This window comes from Balaenoptera borealis, assembly GCF_965194805.1.
Source record: "Balaenoptera borealis genome assembly, chromosome: 10".
Classification (NCBI taxonomy): Eukaryota; Metazoa; Chordata; class Mammalia; order Artiodactyla; family Balaenopteridae; genus Balaenoptera; species Balaenoptera borealis.
In genome coordinates this window covers 57,838,224-57,857,493 of record NC_138874.1, presented here as the reverse complement: position 1 = coordinate 57,857,493, position 19,270 = coordinate 57,838,224, and the positions used below count along the sequence as shown (strand labels likewise).

The following is a 19,270-nucleotide window of genomic DNA, read 5'->3' as shown; positions in this document are numbered from 1 at the left end:
GCTGTAGTTTGCCAATCCCTATTCTGTAATATCAGGGGCAAGAAAATCAATTGGCAAGATTGATTTTGTAAAACTACATCATGAGTACACACTGAAATAAACTGTGTTTTGTTGGCAGGGAGAAAATGCTTATGAATCAGGATCTTCACATACCTGAGAATGTTCAAGTTTCCCCTGCGTGAACAGGTCACATCACCAATACCTAAGACAGAGCAGGAAAACACTCTCCCTTACATGGTTGTTAATGACATAACAGGGGGTGTGTTAATTTACATAGGCAAAATTTACAAGGTGACCTGCAAAAGTAAAATACCAGGTTTTAGCAACTTCAGCAATAAATACAGAAACCCAAACCTCATTAACACCAACAGTCACTTCTTCCTTACAGTAAGCTAAATAAATTCAGAAAATTGCCAAGGTCATTGGCTTCCCTGGGAGAGCTGTTCAGTTTCCATGCAACTCAAGTGGTTTAGACCAGCAGACGCTTGGTCATCCATAACCTGTTAAATTTCCAGGAGGCCAGAGTAACTAACTGTTTGTGCTAACGCAGAAGCTCTGATTCATTCTGGGATGGGACAGGGGTTGCTCATCGCTATAAATGGTCTAATCAAGCCAAGATCAGATCTATCCTCCCTTAGGGTCTACCTTAGTAAAAATGTTCCATTCTGTGATAGTCACCTTGCTAAATGCAGCATCATGTTAGCTACCAGGTATTCAATAGCAGGCTGGAGCAAAGAGCCGGCCCACAAGGATCAAGCAAGTGCCTTTTTAAAAACTAATCTTAAGGAGTTCGAGTTCCTCTCCATGGCTTTGCAAAGTAAGCAAAAACCATGCCAAATAGTAAAAAAGGCACTTACTTGACTCCCACAGTCCAGCTCCACACTCTAGCAGCTAAGATGTCACTGGCATGGTACATGGAGAGTGAGGTGGAAACGATATCTTGCCAACCACTGTAGGAATGGTAGTGAAAGACCTAAAAGAATAGAAAAAAGTAAAGTCAATGTCAAAGGTAAAGGCCTTCCTGAGCCTGCTGACATGGGTACCTCAGCATATAATGCCGAAAAAGAAAAGAAAGTCTGAAAAGCTCTTGTTTAAGTCATTCTTAGCTGCTGCTTATTACAAGTTACCCCTAGGACAAGAGGGCACTTTTAAAAGAATATGAGTTATAACCTAGAATAAATCCAGACTGGTTATGAGAAACTCTGAAATAATACTTTTTTTCTTCAGAGAAAGAAAGTATTAAATCTTAGATAACCACATAGTAGGCTCATAGAGAAATAAAAACAGAGAATCTGAAGCAACAACTCATAAATCAATACTTCTAGAAATAATATTAAGGGGAAACTTTTTTTCACCCCACCTGTACCCTTCCAGCATTTGAAAAACAGATAGAACCCTGATAAACTATGAAGAAATAAGAAATAGTTTTAAAAACTTAAGGGGTCCCTGGCAATAGAAGTCTCAGGCTACCCAGGTTCGTTCAGCAACTTTCATTAATTTCAGAAACAAGTTTACAAAACTTAGAAATCTTGGTACAGTTAAAAAAAAAAAAAAATCCAATTCAATTGCCTAGCTATACAACTCTCTGGTTTAGGAGTCCTGTTTTAAAATGCTTGACTCTTGGCCAATTAGTCAGAGATCATTCAAAAACAAGAATAGCAATTTTTAAAAGCCTGTTTACATACCTATCTCCTCTCTCCATACCTACACTATTTATGGGTGAAATAATTTGTGGAAAAAAATTAGTGTAATTTGCAAGAAAAATAGCAACAGTGATACAACAAAAATCATTCTTAATTAGCAATATCCTCTCTCCTCTTTCCATCTAATTATTCCTACCAAAACAAAACAAACAAAAAACACTCTTCTTTTACTTGGAGGTCCATTCAGCACCCTTTCCATCAGAACCACAATGGAAAAAACAGACAGTTGAGTTTAATCATTCTTGAGGCATCAGAATCCATCCAATAAGAAAAAGCAAATAATTTAAGTTTTCATTCTAAATAAATTATAGCCAAAAGACTATTCTTGCACTAGCCCTTAATTCTAATATGCTTAAAGTTGGGTCACTTTTTTAATAGATAGTCTGGTGATTCAAATTGCCTAGGCCTCAATTAATTTAATTAGAATGAGATATTCACTGTTAATAGCATATCTGACCACACTACATCTTGGGTGCCTAACTAATGTTTTCTTCTTAATTTTGGCTTGTGTTTGCTTTGCCTTAGCTACAGTCCCTGGAAAGCATCCCATTTATTAGTGTTTCCCTCCCTGCATCAGCATTTCTGGTTAATGCATTATAGCAAATCATTTGGAGGGAAACCTGAATGAAGTTCTGTATTGTGTATTCTGCAAAATTGTTCAAACCATATCAAATATATTGCAAATAAAAGACAGCATGAAACTGGGAAGAAAAAATATTTATCAGAGATTTTTTAAATCAATGACTACAAAGAAAGAATATACACTGACATATATATATATGATTTATTACTAAAACAAATACTTATTTCACACCAACTACCTTCCTCAAAAAGAAGTACTTCCCCTCAGACCCACACCTTGTTTTTCCCTTACGTCATCAAAACCATGACACAATCCAAGAACAGTTTTGTTTTTAACCATATAAGTGACATATCCTTTTACAAAATAAAGCAGGTAGTTCCAAATTGCAAATTATTCCAAACACAGAAAAGAAACAATGAATAAATACCAATAAGTTTTCATCCACAGCTTGTCTGCGCTTGAAAAATCTGAGAATTTTAATAGAACTAACCAAGCTTTTGCTGCAGCTCAGTCCCTCATGAGCTCACTGTAATATAGCAGATGCTGTTCTGCATTTCGTACAAGATACGTTCATCTGTGTAATGAAACATTACTCTTCTCCGCCTTCTCTGGGGAAGTATAAAGGGTTTTCCCAGGAAAATGATAAATGAGGACATTCCACACCAAAAGAGGAAACTGGCTTTTTTGAAAGTCAAAACAACATTCCTAATCTAACTTTTAAAATGACATAACATATTTCTCTTTCCTCTCCCCCTAAAACATTCAGCTAAAAAGGCTTTCAGTCAACAGGAGAATAGTTAAACATGTGCACTAGAGAAAGAAACACCACATAGTTAAAAATGAATGAATCAGAACCACAGGTATCAACTACATAATTAAAGTATTAAGCAAAAAAGAACAAATTGCATAAGGATATTATACAGTATAATATCTTCTAAATAAGGTTTAAAACATGTTTACAACATTGTATGAGATATATATGGCATAAACACATGCACGGGAAACACCGAACTGGAGAGAATGTTACTTTTGGGAAAAGGGGAGAGGAAATAGGATTGAGGAAGGAAGCTTGGGGTAGCAATTACAGTTGTATTGTTTAATTTCTCAAGCTAAAGGAAATACATTATTCTACTTGTTTTTATAGATATTACATACTTCATAATTTAAAAAGAAAAGACTTTCCCCTTATATGTTTGACTGAACACAACATAATTTCCTTATGAAGGACATCCACCTTCCCCAGCCTCACCCCCAAAAAACAACAACCCTCTGTGTTGCTATGGCCTTTCCAAGTGAGCTTCTCTGAGAGCCTGCTCCCCAGTAGTTACTTTCTGTCTATTCTTCTATTAGTGCTGCTACTTTCTGATGCTGGCTGTGATGTGACCTCCGATCCGTAACTCAGAGCCTCAGCTTGTCTCTACTTTTAATCTTACCAAGAATACTTGTATTAGGCAAGAAAGCTATTACACATAGTTCCCTTTCATGTTCCCCCTTTTACTGCTAAAAGCTCTAGCAATCATTAAAAAGAGAGCCATTATGTATCTAAAGCTCACCAGATTTTGTGGCACTTGGCCAAGCTATGAACTCTATAAGTAGTTGATTCTGAATCAGTCTACCAATGCAGTCTGAGATGTTAAAATTAAAGAAAGTACTGACTGGAGTTCAATTCTCCTTTTAATAAATGAATATTCCAAAATTCTGTAATATGGTATACTACAATTCTGTTCTACCATCTCAACTGTGCATGAACAACATTTTGTTTTGAAGCTTGAGTCAGAGCTAGAAATGGAAAAAATAAATTTCATTTTCTTTGGGGTTAAAATGAGAACAAAATAAGGAAACAAAACCCAATTATTAACATGCATATAGATGAGACATTCACACAGTGTATACCCTTGGGATCCCCTCAGAAACAAAAAAACAAACAAAAAAAAATCACTACTACCTCTTTCTGCTCAGAAAACTCATTTTTCCTGTCTGCTCAGCAGCTTCTATTCCCAGCACTCAAAGATCAGGGAAAGAGAGGTAAGAAAGAGAAACTGACAGAGATAGACATAAGCTGGTATTCTTCTGTATACAAAAGAAATGTTATTCCATCAAAACCAAATCAAAAACTTTCAATTTTCTTATTAGGTTTTTACTATTTTTTCCACTCCATTCAATCTATCTTTAAATACTTCTTTAAAGTATTCTGATATCTATACTGTTTTAAAATGAAAAAAGAGGTTTTTATCACACTTGGCCACTTGCCACAGCCCTGCTTCACAGCAGCTAGCAGAATTCTGGCAGTACAAGATACAGGATACAGTAGGGGTAGAATGGAAAAACAGAAGATTAGCTCCAAAATAAACACTTCCAAAAATCTGTCATCTTTGGAAATATATATCTGTAGGGAATCTAGAGTTGGCAGCACCTCGTTCAAATAGTTCCTTTCTCTCTTCGGCAGTGCCCAGCCCTTCACTCTTCTCTCTTCTCCCTCACTTGCTCCAAATACCTGCTAGGTAGTTGTCATTGTGTCAATTTCTTAAATTACCTATAGCATAACAGCATTACAATCTTTTTCCATTACTATTTTTACTTAGCGTTTTATACAGCCATGCTTGTTTCAGCACAATCTGTGCACTCTTTTAAGATTATTAGCTGCTGCCTGAATCAAAGAAAAGTAATTCCTTCTTCATAGTTCTATGATTCCTATTACTGCAGAATCTAGGCAGAGAACAAGATGATACCCAGCTGCATTATTCACCAGACTGAAGAATTTAGACAATGGTCCCTAGGACTTTTTAACTCAGTGTTGGACTCTCATTTGTCCAACACTGACTGAATGTCTACATTCATGACACTGTATTAGACTCAGTTCACAGAGTTTGGGAGAACAGACTACTACCGGCAATTAATCACTTGTTAAGATTTTCCCACTGGGGATTCCTGTAGTGTAAATACAAAGAAACATTTTCTGTTTCAGGCTGGCAGGCCAGAACTCAGAATTAACAAATTACTAGCACAGTCCTGTCTCCCCTCAAACACTCCAGCATTAACTGCTTTTTTCCTCCTCCCCTCTCTCCAACTCTCTGAATTCCCCACATCTTCACCTCTTCCCCAACTCCCTCAGCAGTTTGAACTGGAAAAAGAAGAAAAATGAGAAAGATGGGAATAAAGGCTTGATGAATTATGAGGAATGCAGGGTAAATTGTTCATCAAGATGTCAGAAAGTAATTATGCAAACTGTCCTGAAAAGGAATTGGAAGGCTCTTTTTCTTCACTTCAAGCCCTTGGCCCTTGTGAGAATAAGCAAATATATGTCCGTCTGTTTATGATTTTATACAAGCTACCCAATGAAACAACATAAAAGTTACTTGTCAAGTGTTATATAAAAATGATACATAACTTAGAATTAAAGAAGCCCTTTAGGCTCACCTAATCAAGCATCCTTATTTAATCAACAAAAATAATAGGATCAAAGAGGTTACATCACTTGCTCAAGGTCAAACAGCAAGTTAATGGAAGAGAAAGGAGCAGAACCCAGACCCCTAACTATTATACCACATGGCACCTAATTCTCTTCAATTACTTACCCTTTATTTTGGTGACTGCGAAACACACACACACACACACACACACACACACACACACACACACACACACTCTTACCACTTCCATCTTTTCATTTATTTAACTATCTCAGAAAACTATTAGAAGATTCTGTGATGGTACAGCTATTCTTTGCTCCCATAAGATTTCAAAAGGTTCATCAACTACATCTCAAATACAATCTCCTCTGGTAGAGCAGATACTGTAATGTCTCTAAAAAATTGTTATAATTATCAAGTAAATACTTACCTTTGTATTATAACACCTAGAAGACCAAAGAATTATGTGCTCTCTAAATAAAGCAATCCAGTAAGGTCCAGTCAATTAAAATGTTAGAGAATCACTCCAAATAACTTGTTCTCAATTTTATATATATATAGTAATGCTCTTGAGAAACTGGAGTGGCAGAAGCAGTAGGAATCTTGTGTATCTACATTTATAATGTGGGAAGAAAAACTGCTAAAATTTTACTAAGATTTCATGCTTAGGAATGGCTAGTTATGTTGTTTGTTTTTTAAAAAGTAAGACCATCATACATATAATGGTTACTATTCCCTAAAGGGAGTCAAATATTACAAAAATGGAAAGTTAGAGAAGACAAAGTTCAAGAAAATTACTCAAAAGTATTCCTCTAGTTAATGAACATACTGTTAAGAGTTTCTGCTTTGGGAGAGTATAATACACAGGACACATTCTTTCAGCAAAGATTTGCTGAGTGCTCATCATGCTATGTGAACTTTTTCATACTGCTATGCAAATCTTCCAGATTCTGATAGTATGAGGTAGGGGTGGGGAGGCAGAAATAAGGGGATAAGGTGGGTGTCTGATTTTATATATAAAATTTTTAATCATTTAAAAATAATTAAACCAGATTTTTTTTAAATACAAAAGCAGAGGTGTAGAAAAGACAACAAAGAAGCATATTTCACACGATGATAAAAAGGAACACGCAAAAAAGGTCAAGAAATAAAATTTCAGTACCTGAGTAACACAGTAACACAGGTCTTGAATTGAACTGTCTTTCTACCTAGTACTTAGTAGCTGAGTGATAGAACTTGACAATTGGTTGTGGACTATCAACTCTACTTCCTAAATCTCCCTTCTCTCTGTTCTCTTTTCTCCATCCTCAAGGCTGCTGTCCTAGTTCAGACATCTTTTGCCTGGTCCATTAAGATGTTCCTTACTGGTGTCTGTCTTTCCAGTCCCATCCTCTCCAATTAAGCCTTCACACTGCTGCCACTGTGACCTACCTAAAAGCACAAACATAACCATGTGATTCCCTTACTTGAAATTCTTCCAATGCTCACCTACTGACAAGTAGTATTTTTCCCAACTGTGGCTTAAATTGTAGAATCAATTTAAATGAGTCCCAACCAGAACTTCCTTAAGAAAAGAGAACAGAAACTATGCATACATAGTAAAAATATTGTTTCATGAGACTTTTCCTAATTTTATGCATACATGCATGTGCTCAATCATAACATAAAAGGTATTTCTACTGTGGGTTGAGTTTTTTAAAAAACCACTGAACTACATCATAAAATGTCAGCTCCTTCACAAGTCCTTTCACAATCTGATCCCTCACCACAGCAAGTGGTGAAGAGACAGGCTCTGTAGCCAGACTACTTGGGTTTATATGCTGGGTATGCCACTCGCTAGCTGTGTTATCCTAGGCAAGTCATTTACTAGCTATGTGTCACTAACTGACTGTCTGGGCAAATCACTTAACCAATCTGATGCAACTCAGTTTCACTATCTGTAAAATGAGGATAATAACAATACCTACTCATAACAATATCTACTCATAGTGTGTCACAAGAATTAAGTGAGACTGTGTACACTGCTTGGCACATGGTGCACTTCATAAATATTAATTATTATTGGTATCACTGCTACTGTCCAGCCTAATCTTCAGCTATTCTTGCCCATATCCAGTTGTAACAAATTACTGGCTGTTTCTCAAATACATCATACTCCCTCATATTGTCATGTTAGATACTAGTGCTACCTGGAATACGAACCAACCGTTTCAGTCCCCCACACATTATATTTCCTCATATTTCAGCTCAAGCAAGGCCTCACCAGTGAAGCCTTCCCCAACATCCTCGGGTAAGTCTAAGTGCTCCCACTGACCTCCATAGGGAAAAAAAAAAGCACAGCCAGTTACAGCCTTGTTTATAGTCTTGTCTCCTGGCCAGACTGTGAACTCTTAGAACCACAACAGAAACATCTCTCCTTACCAGCACAGTGTCTCACAGAGTAGGAGTTCCACAGATATATTCTGAATGACTCTAGGTATTAACCTTTCTAGGTCTTTATTTTCTCATCTGTACAATGGGGATGGTATTTTGCCTGAAGGGTTGTTGGGGAGTATACTATACAATGCTATAAAAGTGTTTGATATAGATGCAATGCTCAGTAATTACCAGGTTTACTGGGTGGGACTTTTTAGAATCTTAAACTAAATTTCAAAGATTTGGAGGGGGTGTGGGGTAGGCATAATACCTTAGACTCTTATCAGTTAATACCTGGTGGGGAGGGTGGAGAAAGAGATTTAAGAAATGTAGTCAGTGGGAGGGATGGTGAGGTCTCTTGGAAAAAACTGCAGTAGATGCTTGAGAAAGGAACAAAACTGAAGGAGCAGGTGCTGAAAAGGAAGGAAGACCCACACTGACAACCAGCATGGTACAGCTTTAATTCTAGCCAGACGTAGGCTTAAATCCCAGCTCCAAAACATTTGTCCATCTTTGCATCCCTATCATTAAAACAGTTTATGACACGTAAGAAGAAATGAACCTATCCCGTCCTCAATTTCCTCAAACTAGCACAATATATCAAACTAGCACAATAATACCTCTTATAGGGTTATGGTGAGAATTAAACATGGAAACACAGTGCCTTTAGCTCTTAGATGCTTTCTTCTATATCTACTCTATCTTTACAGGTCAGGTAGTTCAGCTAACCTATTTGCTCTCCTGTTATTTTATAAACTATCAGTTGCATTAACTTTCTCTAAAGTTTAAAGCAGACATTAATATTCTTAAACATCCTGTAACACCATTTACTATAGGTAAGTAAGAAGTATTATACAAAGTGGGCCTGTCTGAGAAGGCAAAAAAAGAATTTAAAAAATCTTGAAACCTGTAAGGTAGTACGGCTCAGGACTGTACATTTGAGACTGCCCTCTGGATAGCATCATACACCCAATGGGCTCTGCTCAGCAATTTTCTGGTGATTATTACAAGTGCTCTCCCCAAAATAAAGTGGACAATAAATTTAAAAAATGTAAAAACTGAAAACTTTAGTAACGAAGCATAAAAGGTAAACACCTCACTCTTTTGGATTAATAAATATTATTAATGTCATTAAAGAACTTTTGGAAAAGCCGCTTATTTTTAAGAGAGATGTCAAAATGCAATGTCATATTATCCAATTATTCCAGACTGTATTAGAAAAAGTTCAGTTTTAGTATGCTATTAGACCCAGTCGGTGATATAATTGACCAAGTTATGCTCTTATCAATTAAAAAAAAAATCAAGTCTGTACACGGTTTAGGAGTCAAGAATTCACTAAACTTATTAAAATTACTTTGCTTGAAGTCAACCTTCATTTTTACACAGGCTGTCTCAATGTAAGTGTTTAACAAAGTGCAGTGAAATAAATAAACAGATTGTTTCCCTTTTGTGTTCAGCTGCAGAGGTCAAGTTTTTATCAGATGTCCTCAAGCTTGATCTAAATCAGGGAGTAACTATTCAAGATTCAGTTTGACTTTAGGGTCTTACTGGAAGAATCTGACCCCAATTCACTTTTTTTTTTTTAAAGGAGGTTTTTTTATTCAAAGGTATAACTGGATAAGTAGATTTGTTTACAACCATTCTTACGAAATATTTAAAAAAAAAATACAACCAACTTCTCTGCAAATAGCAGACACAGACCTCAACTATGATGACCTAATTTTTGGTGGATAATGTACATGATTAGGCAGAAACGGGCAAGCTCACACTGGTAGATTAACTATCTCAGTCAAAACTCTGCTTGTGGCTCCCGCTTCTTGATCAATTTCTGTTCTCACTTCATCTTCTACCATCTTGTCGACTTCCTGATCGACTCCCCTGTCGACTCTGTCTACCTGACCGGCCACCAGATCGACCACCTGACCGGCCACTTGACCAGCCACTCCTCTATCTGGAATTAGAAGATGTGTTTCCATCATAATATTCTTCAATTTCAGGCAACTTGGCTGGCACTGAGAGTACCCAGTCTGAATCACGCCACTCTGCCTGTAACCATTCTGACTCAGTTGTGGGAACATCAAAGCAAATGCCCATATTTCCTTTTAGGAGGCACATTCTGGTAATTTGGGACATAGCATTACTACTCAACTTTCTGTTAAGTTCTTTCCAAGCACAGCTAACATCCTGTATTTCTTCTGGGCTTCCAGAGTCATGGTCACAACCCCCTTATCAGAGGTGATCAAAGAACGTGGTTCAAAACTTGATGCGCCAGAGATGTGGGCTAATGCTGCAGCCAGTGCATCCACTGCCCCTTTCTCTTCTATCAGTCTCTGAGCTGATGGTCGGAAAAAATCAACAGCAGCATAAGAAACGGAAGCCAGAGACCTGATGGCATCCATGCTTTTAGATTTAACTAAATCCCTTGTAGAAGGAACACCTACACATTTAAAAGTAATTCCTGCTTTTTGTTCCACATATCTTAGTTGACCTCTTTCTCTTGGTTGATAAAAACACATGCAAATCCCTGTCCAGCCAGCTCTATCCGTGCATCCAGAGCGATGAATATAAGACTCAACATCCTGTGGAGGTGAACTCTGAATAACCAGATCAACCTCAGGAATGTCCAAACCACGGGCAGCAACATTGGCTGCCACCAAAACTACCCTCTCTGAAGCCTTTCAGTGTAATTTCTCTTTGTGACTGTGCGATGTCGCCATGTAAACACTGGGCATTCTGTTTTATGTGTGGATTCATGGCCATATCAGTTACATTCTTTTTGGTCTCACAGAAGATAATAGCCCTCCCTTCAGACCCACTGTAGACTTGAAGGACATCTCCAATAACTGCTGGCCTCTGAGATTAATGGCACTGGATGGTCAGATGTTCCACAGTAGTTGCAGCCTTTTGAGTCATTTTCCCAACAAGGTCAACCTGTTCGTATCTGGATTTCATGTATTTTTTTGCAACTTTGTATACCCACTGTGGGCAAGTTGCAGAAAAATGTAAAGTCTTAGGATTGTCTTCAGAATCAGTTTTGTAGGATTCGTGGATAGTATCTTCAACTTGTTCAGCAAAACCTAAATCTAACATTTGATCCACTTCATCCAGCACAACGTGGCGCAGTTTAGAAAGATCTAATCGGCCGCTCTGCAGATGATCTTTGATACGAGCAGGGGTCCCAACCAAGATGTCAATACCATTTCAAAAATGATTAATTTGGCTTTGATACGATGTTCCACCATAAAAACACGCCACACTGAGTTTCCTAGTTATATCTTTGAAGTCTTTCGCTACTTGGTTTGCCAGTTCCCTTGTAGGAGCCAAAACAAGTACCTTTGGTGAGCGGCTTTTTTTAATTGTCTCTTGATTTCTTTGGAGTCTTTCAATCAAGGGGATGGCAAAAGAGAATGTCTTTCCTGTTCCTGTCCGTGCTTGAGCAATTAAATCTTTTCCTTCATATACAGGACCAAAAGTCTTAACTTGAATAGGAAAGAGATATGTTACCCCTAGACCTTTCAGAAGCTTTATAGTCTCTTCAGAAATAGGGAAATTGGAGAAGGCTCCTTCCTTCTGTTCACGTATTAGGGTCTCTTCTAGTTTATTATCACCTGATTTATGAGTAGAACTATCTAAGGATGACACTCGCTTTTATTTTCATATTCATCAATATCTCCATTTGACAGATCTTTTCTTCTTGACTTATGAGATTTAGAAAATTCATCTGAAAGTCTATGACATCCTTCCTTGGTGTCAGATTTAGCTTCTCTTTCGTTTTAGCTTTTTTTTTTTTTTTAAATTTTATTTATTTATTTATTTATGGCTGTGTTGGGTCTTCATTTCTGTGCGAGGGCTCTCTCCAGTTGCGGCAAGTGGGGGCCACTCTTCATCATGGTGCGCAGGCCTCTCACCATCGCGGCCTCTCTTGTTGCGGAGCACAGGCTCCAGAAGCGCAGGCTCAGTAATTGTGGCTCACGGGCCCAGTTGCTCCGCGGCATGTGGGATCTTCCCAGACCAGGGCTCGAACCCGTGTCCCCTGCATTGGCAGGCAGATTCGCAACCACTGCGCCACCAGGGAAGCCCGTTTTAGCTTTTTTTGGGTTTGGGAGCATCCAGGTCATCTGCAACACCATTTTCTCTTGTTTCTGATTTCTCATCTGAGTCATAATGGTGCCTTGACTTCCTTCTATCACTCCAGCATTGTGTAATATGTTTTCAGCTTATCTTGTTTAAATCTTCATAACAACGCTATAAGGGAAGTACAAGTCCATAATCCCTTATCCGAAATTCCGACATCCACAGAGCTCTTTTGCCTCTCCTTCCTCTGGCTCTCAGTCTCCTCCAAAGGTGCTTCCAGCTCCATAATGTCCCCGCAGAGGAGTTTCCCAGGCATCATTCGCCGACACCGCTGCCGCCGCCTCCCTCTGGGCAAGGCGGCCACAACCACCTGCGGGCAGCGACAGGGTGAAAGGAAGCGGGGGCAGGGCGGCCTCCCAGACAGGGTCGTGCATCACTTCCCCCAATTCACTTTTAAAAACCAGTCTCAGCTTAATCATTTTTAGAATGAAACACAGAATTTTGTAATTTCATAGGAAAAGAACTTAATGGGAAAACCAGCAGATGTGTGAGCCATTTTCAGCTCTGCAGTAACTTGCTGGGCTACCAAGGAAAAAGCCACTTTACTGTTCCTGAACTTTTATTTCCTTAACCTTGTCTTGTCGAGCTCTAAATTTTAGGACTCTTTTAAGTACATGTCTTCCATGGTAACATCTTAGTTTTCCTAATAACATGTTGTTCCAGTATTGTATTAATCAGTCAAATAAAGAATAGAGGATTCCCCTATATTGAGTGGTTATCTTGAGATCTTAAAAGGTAATCTTGTCCTTAATCACAGGAAAACAAACAGTAATTTTTTAAAGAAAACCCAAGGCGCACAAGGCTAGAATATAAAAAGAAATAAAAGCAACATCTTAGTAGTTACTCAGACTATGGTATCAACAAAGTGCTACTACAGAAGCCCATGACCACTCCTTGATTTCCCTTTCAAACAGTAGGCAGCCCCAAAACCAAATTTCACATTCAATTTATTGTCTTCAACATACACCATTCTTTTTTTTTTTAATTAATTAATTAATTTTTTGGCTGCATTGGGTCTTCATTGCTGTGCGCCGGCTTTCTCTAGTTGTGGCGGCGAGTGGGGGCTACTCTTTGTTGTGGTGCGCAGGCTTCTCAGTGCGGTGGCTTCCCTTGTTGCAGAGCACGGGCTCTAGACGCACCGGTTTCAGTAGTTGTGGCACACAGGCTTAGTTGTGGCATGCGGGGTCTAGAGCACAGGCTCAGTAGTTGTGGCACATGGGCTTAGTTGCTGCGCGGCATGTGGGATATTCCTGGACCAGGGCTCGAACCCGTGTCCCCTGCATTGGCAGGTGGATTCTTACCACTGCACCACCAGGGAAGTCCAACATACACCATTCTTTTTTTTTTTTTTAATTTATTTATTATTTATTTTTGGCTGTGTTGGGTCTTCGTTTCTGTGCGAGGGTTTTCTCTAGTTGCGGCAAGCAGGGGCCACTCTTCATCTCGCTGCGCCGGCCTCTCACTATCGAGGTCTCTCTTGCTGCGGAGCACAGGCTCCAGACGCGCAGGCTCAGTAGTTGTGGCTCACGGGCCTAGTTGCTCTGCGGCATGTGGGATCTTCCCAGACCAGGGCTCGAACCCGTGTCCCCTGCATTGGCAGGCGGATTCTCAACCACTGCGCCACCAGGGAAGCTCCAACATACACCATTCTTGATGCTGCATTTCTATTTAGATTCCCTCTTAGAGTTCCATAAAGCATAAAATAGAGCCCCTTGAGACTCAGAAAAGTTCAAATCATCAGAATTTGTTGACTAAATCCAAATTTACTCCTTCGACTATTTTATGGGGTTCAAAATAAGCAAGATTTTAAGATAAAGTTTCCATAATAAGTCTGCTCTAAGCATATTTATCCACAACCTTCAAAATCTTAACATTATCGTCAACTAAAACAACAATAAATCTAGAGTCTGATTCAAACATGTATTCCTAATAATCTGGGTATTCATCATACTTTTGCTTCTTTGGGTAAAAGTGTGTACCACTGTAGAGCTAATCCAATGTTACCAACTCTCTGCATCAGTCCACCATAAAGAAGCGTAATATACAACCAAAGACAGCACTGGCAATACCAAACTTAAAGCAATAACCCAAATGTACCTAAGCAACAGGTCATTAAACAAGTCAAACCAGGGGGGGAAATAGAGCACACCTTTTCACTGGCAAGCAGACAAAAGGGTGCGTATTCAATTAATGCTTGTCTGAGTGTTATCTATGTACCTAGTACTGCTCTGAAGTCTGTGAGAGACAAAAAGGTAACAAGATACACAATCGCTGCCCAGTAAGATAAGGTACTCACAAATGAAACATTTAGAGAACAAGCCAGTGTCAATCTGTGTCCTGAAAATAATAAGTCCTATCAGCATTCAGAGAAGACAGAATAGAACAATGGAAAGGGATTAAGAGCTAGGAAACACACACATGAAGATTCAGACTAGGATTTCTCCCTGAATCCACCTCCATTTAAAAGAATTTTTATCCCAGATGTCATTAACCACAAACATAACAGAAAAGTCACTTCCCTCAGTTCCCATTAGGTCCATTTTCTCATCTGTAAAGTGAGGAAGTTAGATTCAAACAGGAGTCAAAGGTCACAGTCTCTCACCTAAAATGAACCTTAGAGGTTAGAGGGGTGGTTAAGACTGAAATTCCGCTACAAAAACTGCACAGACATTTAATATGGGTATATGAGACACTGGCTTAAGTACAGTGGAGTATTTGTACTGGGTGGATCTGGCAAAGTAAGACTTAGCCAGATCATGAGGAGCCCAATTAAAGAACTGGGACTTACCTCTGTGTCAGGCAATGTAACCTCTGTTAAAACTTTCAGGTTAAACTGAAATGACATCACTGCCAAAGAACTACAATGTGTAAAGTAAAAAGGGACAGCCACAATCTATAACAGTATAATGACAGACTTAAGTAAGAGATTTAGCAATTCAGCATAGCCGTTGACCACTAGGAAATGCCAACAGTCAGGCTGTCATAATCAGAGATGAGACAGTTTCATTTAGCAAAGGAATTACACAGCTCACAATAAAGGCAGTTCCCCTCAAAGAATCATCCTTGAAAATAGTCACCTTCACTAACCACACAGAAAAGCATGTAACAAACATTTTACATCAGACTCAGTTACAGTCACAAGCTGGGAAGCAATAACAGGCTCTTCACATAGGAAAGGAAAAATTACACTAGATGGTGCTATAAATACTGAATAAGCCCCTGCACCTTTTCTCCTATTTACTCAGTTGAATGATGTTTTAATTGGGGGGTGGAGGGGGGGGTACAAGCTATGTTTTATTACTTTGCAATCACATTTACCTATATTAGTTGAACTGTATTGCTCTGGACTTGTTCTTCAAACTTGGAAAAAATGAATTTCAAAAAACATACCTCTCAAGCAAAAAATTAACCAGTACTATAATTGGTTATGTCCCCCTGGCTCTAATTTACCATACCTACTACAGCAGAACAAAAGTGGCACAAGCAGGACTTGTGATCTAGTCCAACACAGAGTGCCATCTGCTGCACATACACAGGATGTCACCTATGCAAGATTCAACCTTAGTGTCTCTCAGGGACCTTTATAAGAGCCAGTGGTTTGTTCCTATATTGCCTAATACATGTGCCTCAAACCAACATAGGAGAATTCTCATTCATAGGGTTTTGAAATACCAGTACTTTCATAACAAACAATAGTAAGTTTTATAAGGGAGGAGAAAGATGTGAAGGAGCAATTGCACTTTATAATAAAAAGAACACAATAAGGGGGTCAGAATATCTGGAGTGGGTGGGAGTCCTAAAACTGTTGTATATTCATCGTGTAATCCTGGCCAAGTCTCTCCCTTTCTGGGTCTTAATTTCAAGCATAAAATGTCAACAGTTAAACAAATCTCTAAGAGATACCTTTCAAATTGAGTCTTGTGAGGAATCATAGAATAACAGATGGAGACAGCTAAATACATGATAGCTTCGGAGCAATCGTAGAAAAAGAAAAAAACTGTTTACATATTTTAAATAATCAGGCACAACTTTTTTCAAAATCTTACAATTGTAAGTTCATTTGCAAGTCACCATGCTTATAACACTTCTGCCCTTCAGAAATAACACTTCATTTTAGCTGTGCTTTCACCTCAAATTCAGCACATCACTTTTATCCACCCCAGAATAGCACAGAAAAACACTTTCATGAAGTACCCGCACAAGGAAGGCACTCACAGACTGACAGATTCACACAGTGGAAAATATAAAAGGCACTAATTTCAAAATGCTAAATGAATACCACACCCAAATAGTCTTAAAAACAAACTGTGAAGTCAGAAGATGTATTATCAAAATACAGAGATAAAGACAACTTGGGAAATCTTTAAATAGTTTGAGGGGGAGGGGAATGCAATCAGATTTTTGGATTGCCTTATGTTTTGTTTTGTTTTGTTTTTAAAGACAGTCAGATGTTTCTATTTATTTATTTATGGCTGTGTTGGGTCTTCGTTTCTGTGCAAGGGCTTTCTCTAGTTGTGGCAAGCGGGGGCCACTCTTCATCGCGGTGCGCGGGCCTCTCACTATCGCGGCCTCTCTTGTTGCGGAGCACAGGCTCCAGACGCGCAGGCTCAGCAATTGTGGCTCACGGGCCCAGTTGCTCTGCGGCATGTGGGATCCTCCCAGACCAAGGCTCGAACCCGTGTCCCCTGCATTGGCAGGAAGATTCTCAACCACTGTGCCACAAGGAAAGCCCTCTGCCTTATGTTTTTAAGAGAACAAAACACATAACTGGAGGCTATGAAACATGCAAATCTAAACTGAACTATGCAAAGCTCGGCTCTCACCCAAAAGCTTCAGCAAAGCAATATGTCAGTATGCCAAAATGAAGAAGTACAGTTTTCTCATAAGAACGAGGATAGGGTCCATACCTATGACTAATAATAACAATACCATCTTGCATTTAAAGAGCATTAGTTCTTTTCACTGCTCTTTCAGACACTTAATTTTATGCTGTCATCAGTCTTGGGGTATCCTCTGAAAAGCTCCAGTTCAGTTTCCCCTCAAGAGCTATGTGATCAGAACAAGACAGGTGGGTGTATTTGTTGAGAGCTGAAGATCCTAGTTTCTGCTATCAGGCTGTCTGCAGTGATTCTCTTATTACCACACTATACAACTTAGCCCTAGGAAATGAAACCTACACTCTTTCTCTTGGAGTTGGCCAGAGACCAACAGTATGGGTCTAGAAAGTCCAAGGGAAGAGAACCTGCTGACTTGTTAGGTCAAGAACCCCATGCATGCCAAGTTGATCTCTTGCAACTGAAAAAGAAACACACACACACACACACACACACACACACACACACAGACACCAAGGCTGTTCAAATAGAAACTCCTGTGCGTTGCCAGCCAATGAAAGCCAGCAATAACTGGTTAATACAACCACCAAATCCCTGCCACTGTGAACAACTTGTCATATTCTCTTCCCCTCTGCCTGCTGCCCACCTTCCTTCTTCAGGCACACGTGAACAAGCTTATAAACCAGCCCTCCAAAAGGACCACCGAGGACCTTTAAGGAACTAAGAGGTTGGAGCTTGCCTTCTGAAGCAATGCAGCATCCATCGCAAGGGTGCTGTTCCCCATGCCCACACGCAGGAAGTCACATAGGGGGATAAAGTTTGATTTTCCGTCTTGCCCGTTCCCAGAGGGTCGAGAAGAGAACTAGGGAGCGGCCCCGCTGGGGTCCTGGGTTGCCCTCCAGGGGACAGTTCCCAGCAGTATGGCACTGCCACTCTCCTGACACATACACAAGGCAGCCGCGGCAACTCAGGACACCCCAACCCGCCTGGAGGAGGAGGGAAAGGGGACAACTTGAACGGGGCTCAGTTCGAGAGCAATGGGGCAGAGCTGTTAAGTAAAAAGGAGGGAGGGACCGAGATCGGGGGCGGGTCAGAGAGAGGTTCAAGTCCCGTCCCTTCCCCGCCCTGGTGTCCCCGGTCCTCCGGGAACATCCCTGCCGTCGCCCCTCCTCCTCCTCCTCTCGGCTTCCTCCGCCCTGCCTTTTTTCCTGGTTGCAGCCGCAGGCGCCTGAAGGGCACGGCGGCTCCTCGGTGCCCGGCAACCTCGAGAGTGGCCGCGAGTTGAGGTAACTCGCCCGCTGCCCCGGCGGCCTGCCCGCCGGCGGATCCCACACGCCAGCGCCGCCCCGCCCTCCCCGGAGCCCTCGGGCGCGCTCGCTCACCGTCCGGTGGTGCTGCTGCTGCCGGTGGCGGCTGACGCCCAACGCGGGGAAGCAGCCCACAGTCAGCGCTCCGCAGCCGCCGGCGCCTCCGCCGCCTCGGGAGGAGAGGAGCAGCAGGAGCGATCTACCCGCGGCGGCCGCCATCTCTCAACTGGAAACGGCGCCGACCCAGGCAGCGCAGCGGACGGCCGGGGCGGAGCTAAGACCCGCCACTCACCGGCGCCGGTCCAACTGTCGCCCTTGACTGAGTTGATGAGGCGGGGCTTCTTGCAAGGCCCAATCGACAGGCGGGAGAACCACACTAGAGACTGCCTGTCACTTCCAGAGTTACCTATTGTGGGACATAGTCAATTACGGGCAAATTCTAGGGAACCGGTAATTGGCACCCGAGCCCCTCAGAATAGCAGCAATAGAGATGGCATATTCGATTCGGCTAATCCTCACCAAAGATACAGCTAAGATAAGGGTAACTGGGGAAATGGATATTTGTACAAAGCTCTGTGCTTCGTGTTTTAAGTTAGCAAAATAGACACCAAATTAGTAATCATTAGCTAGGTATGTTGGAACTCCCAACGACACGCCCAGAGTTATCATTCATAACTAATGGTATTTGGATATGCTGAAATTATCCCATCATGGAGTGATCTAATGACTGTGATATGTAGCATAGTACAGGAGGGGTAGAATGATTATGATACCAAAGTCCCAGAATGAGTACATGTTATCAAAGTGAATTAACAGACCTGTATACATTTCAGATACTCAGTTCACTTTTACAGCACCTTTATACTGATATTCTTACACTCTC

General features: G+C 40.5%; 1 protein-coding gene and 1 pseudogene across 2 annotated transcripts in view; both read right to left on the bottom strand.

Moving 5' to 3' along the window:
• Nucleotides 1-18,637, bottom strand: part of MCU (mitochondrial calcium uniporter) — a 220,877-nt gene extending 202,240 nt beyond the window's left edge. Inside the window, exon 1 of the mRNA XM_082406902.1 lies at nt 18,463-18,637. Coding sequence (XP_082263028.1) covers nt 18,463-18,606 — 144 coding nt within the window. The 5' untranslated portion in view covers nt 18,607-18,637. The remainder of the gene's footprint in view (nt 1-18,462) is intronic.
• LOC309604739 (ATP-dependent RNA helicase DDX50 pseudogene) lies at nt 982-12,404 on the bottom strand (annotated as a pseudogene). The gene is made up of 2 exons: nt 12,372-12,404; nt 982-11,756 (listed from the first exon to the last, which is right to left on the bottom strand). The product of its transcript is annotated as an ATP-dependent RNA helicase DDX50 pseudogene (transcript).
• Nucleotides 18,638-19,270: the final 633 nt, after the last annotated feature.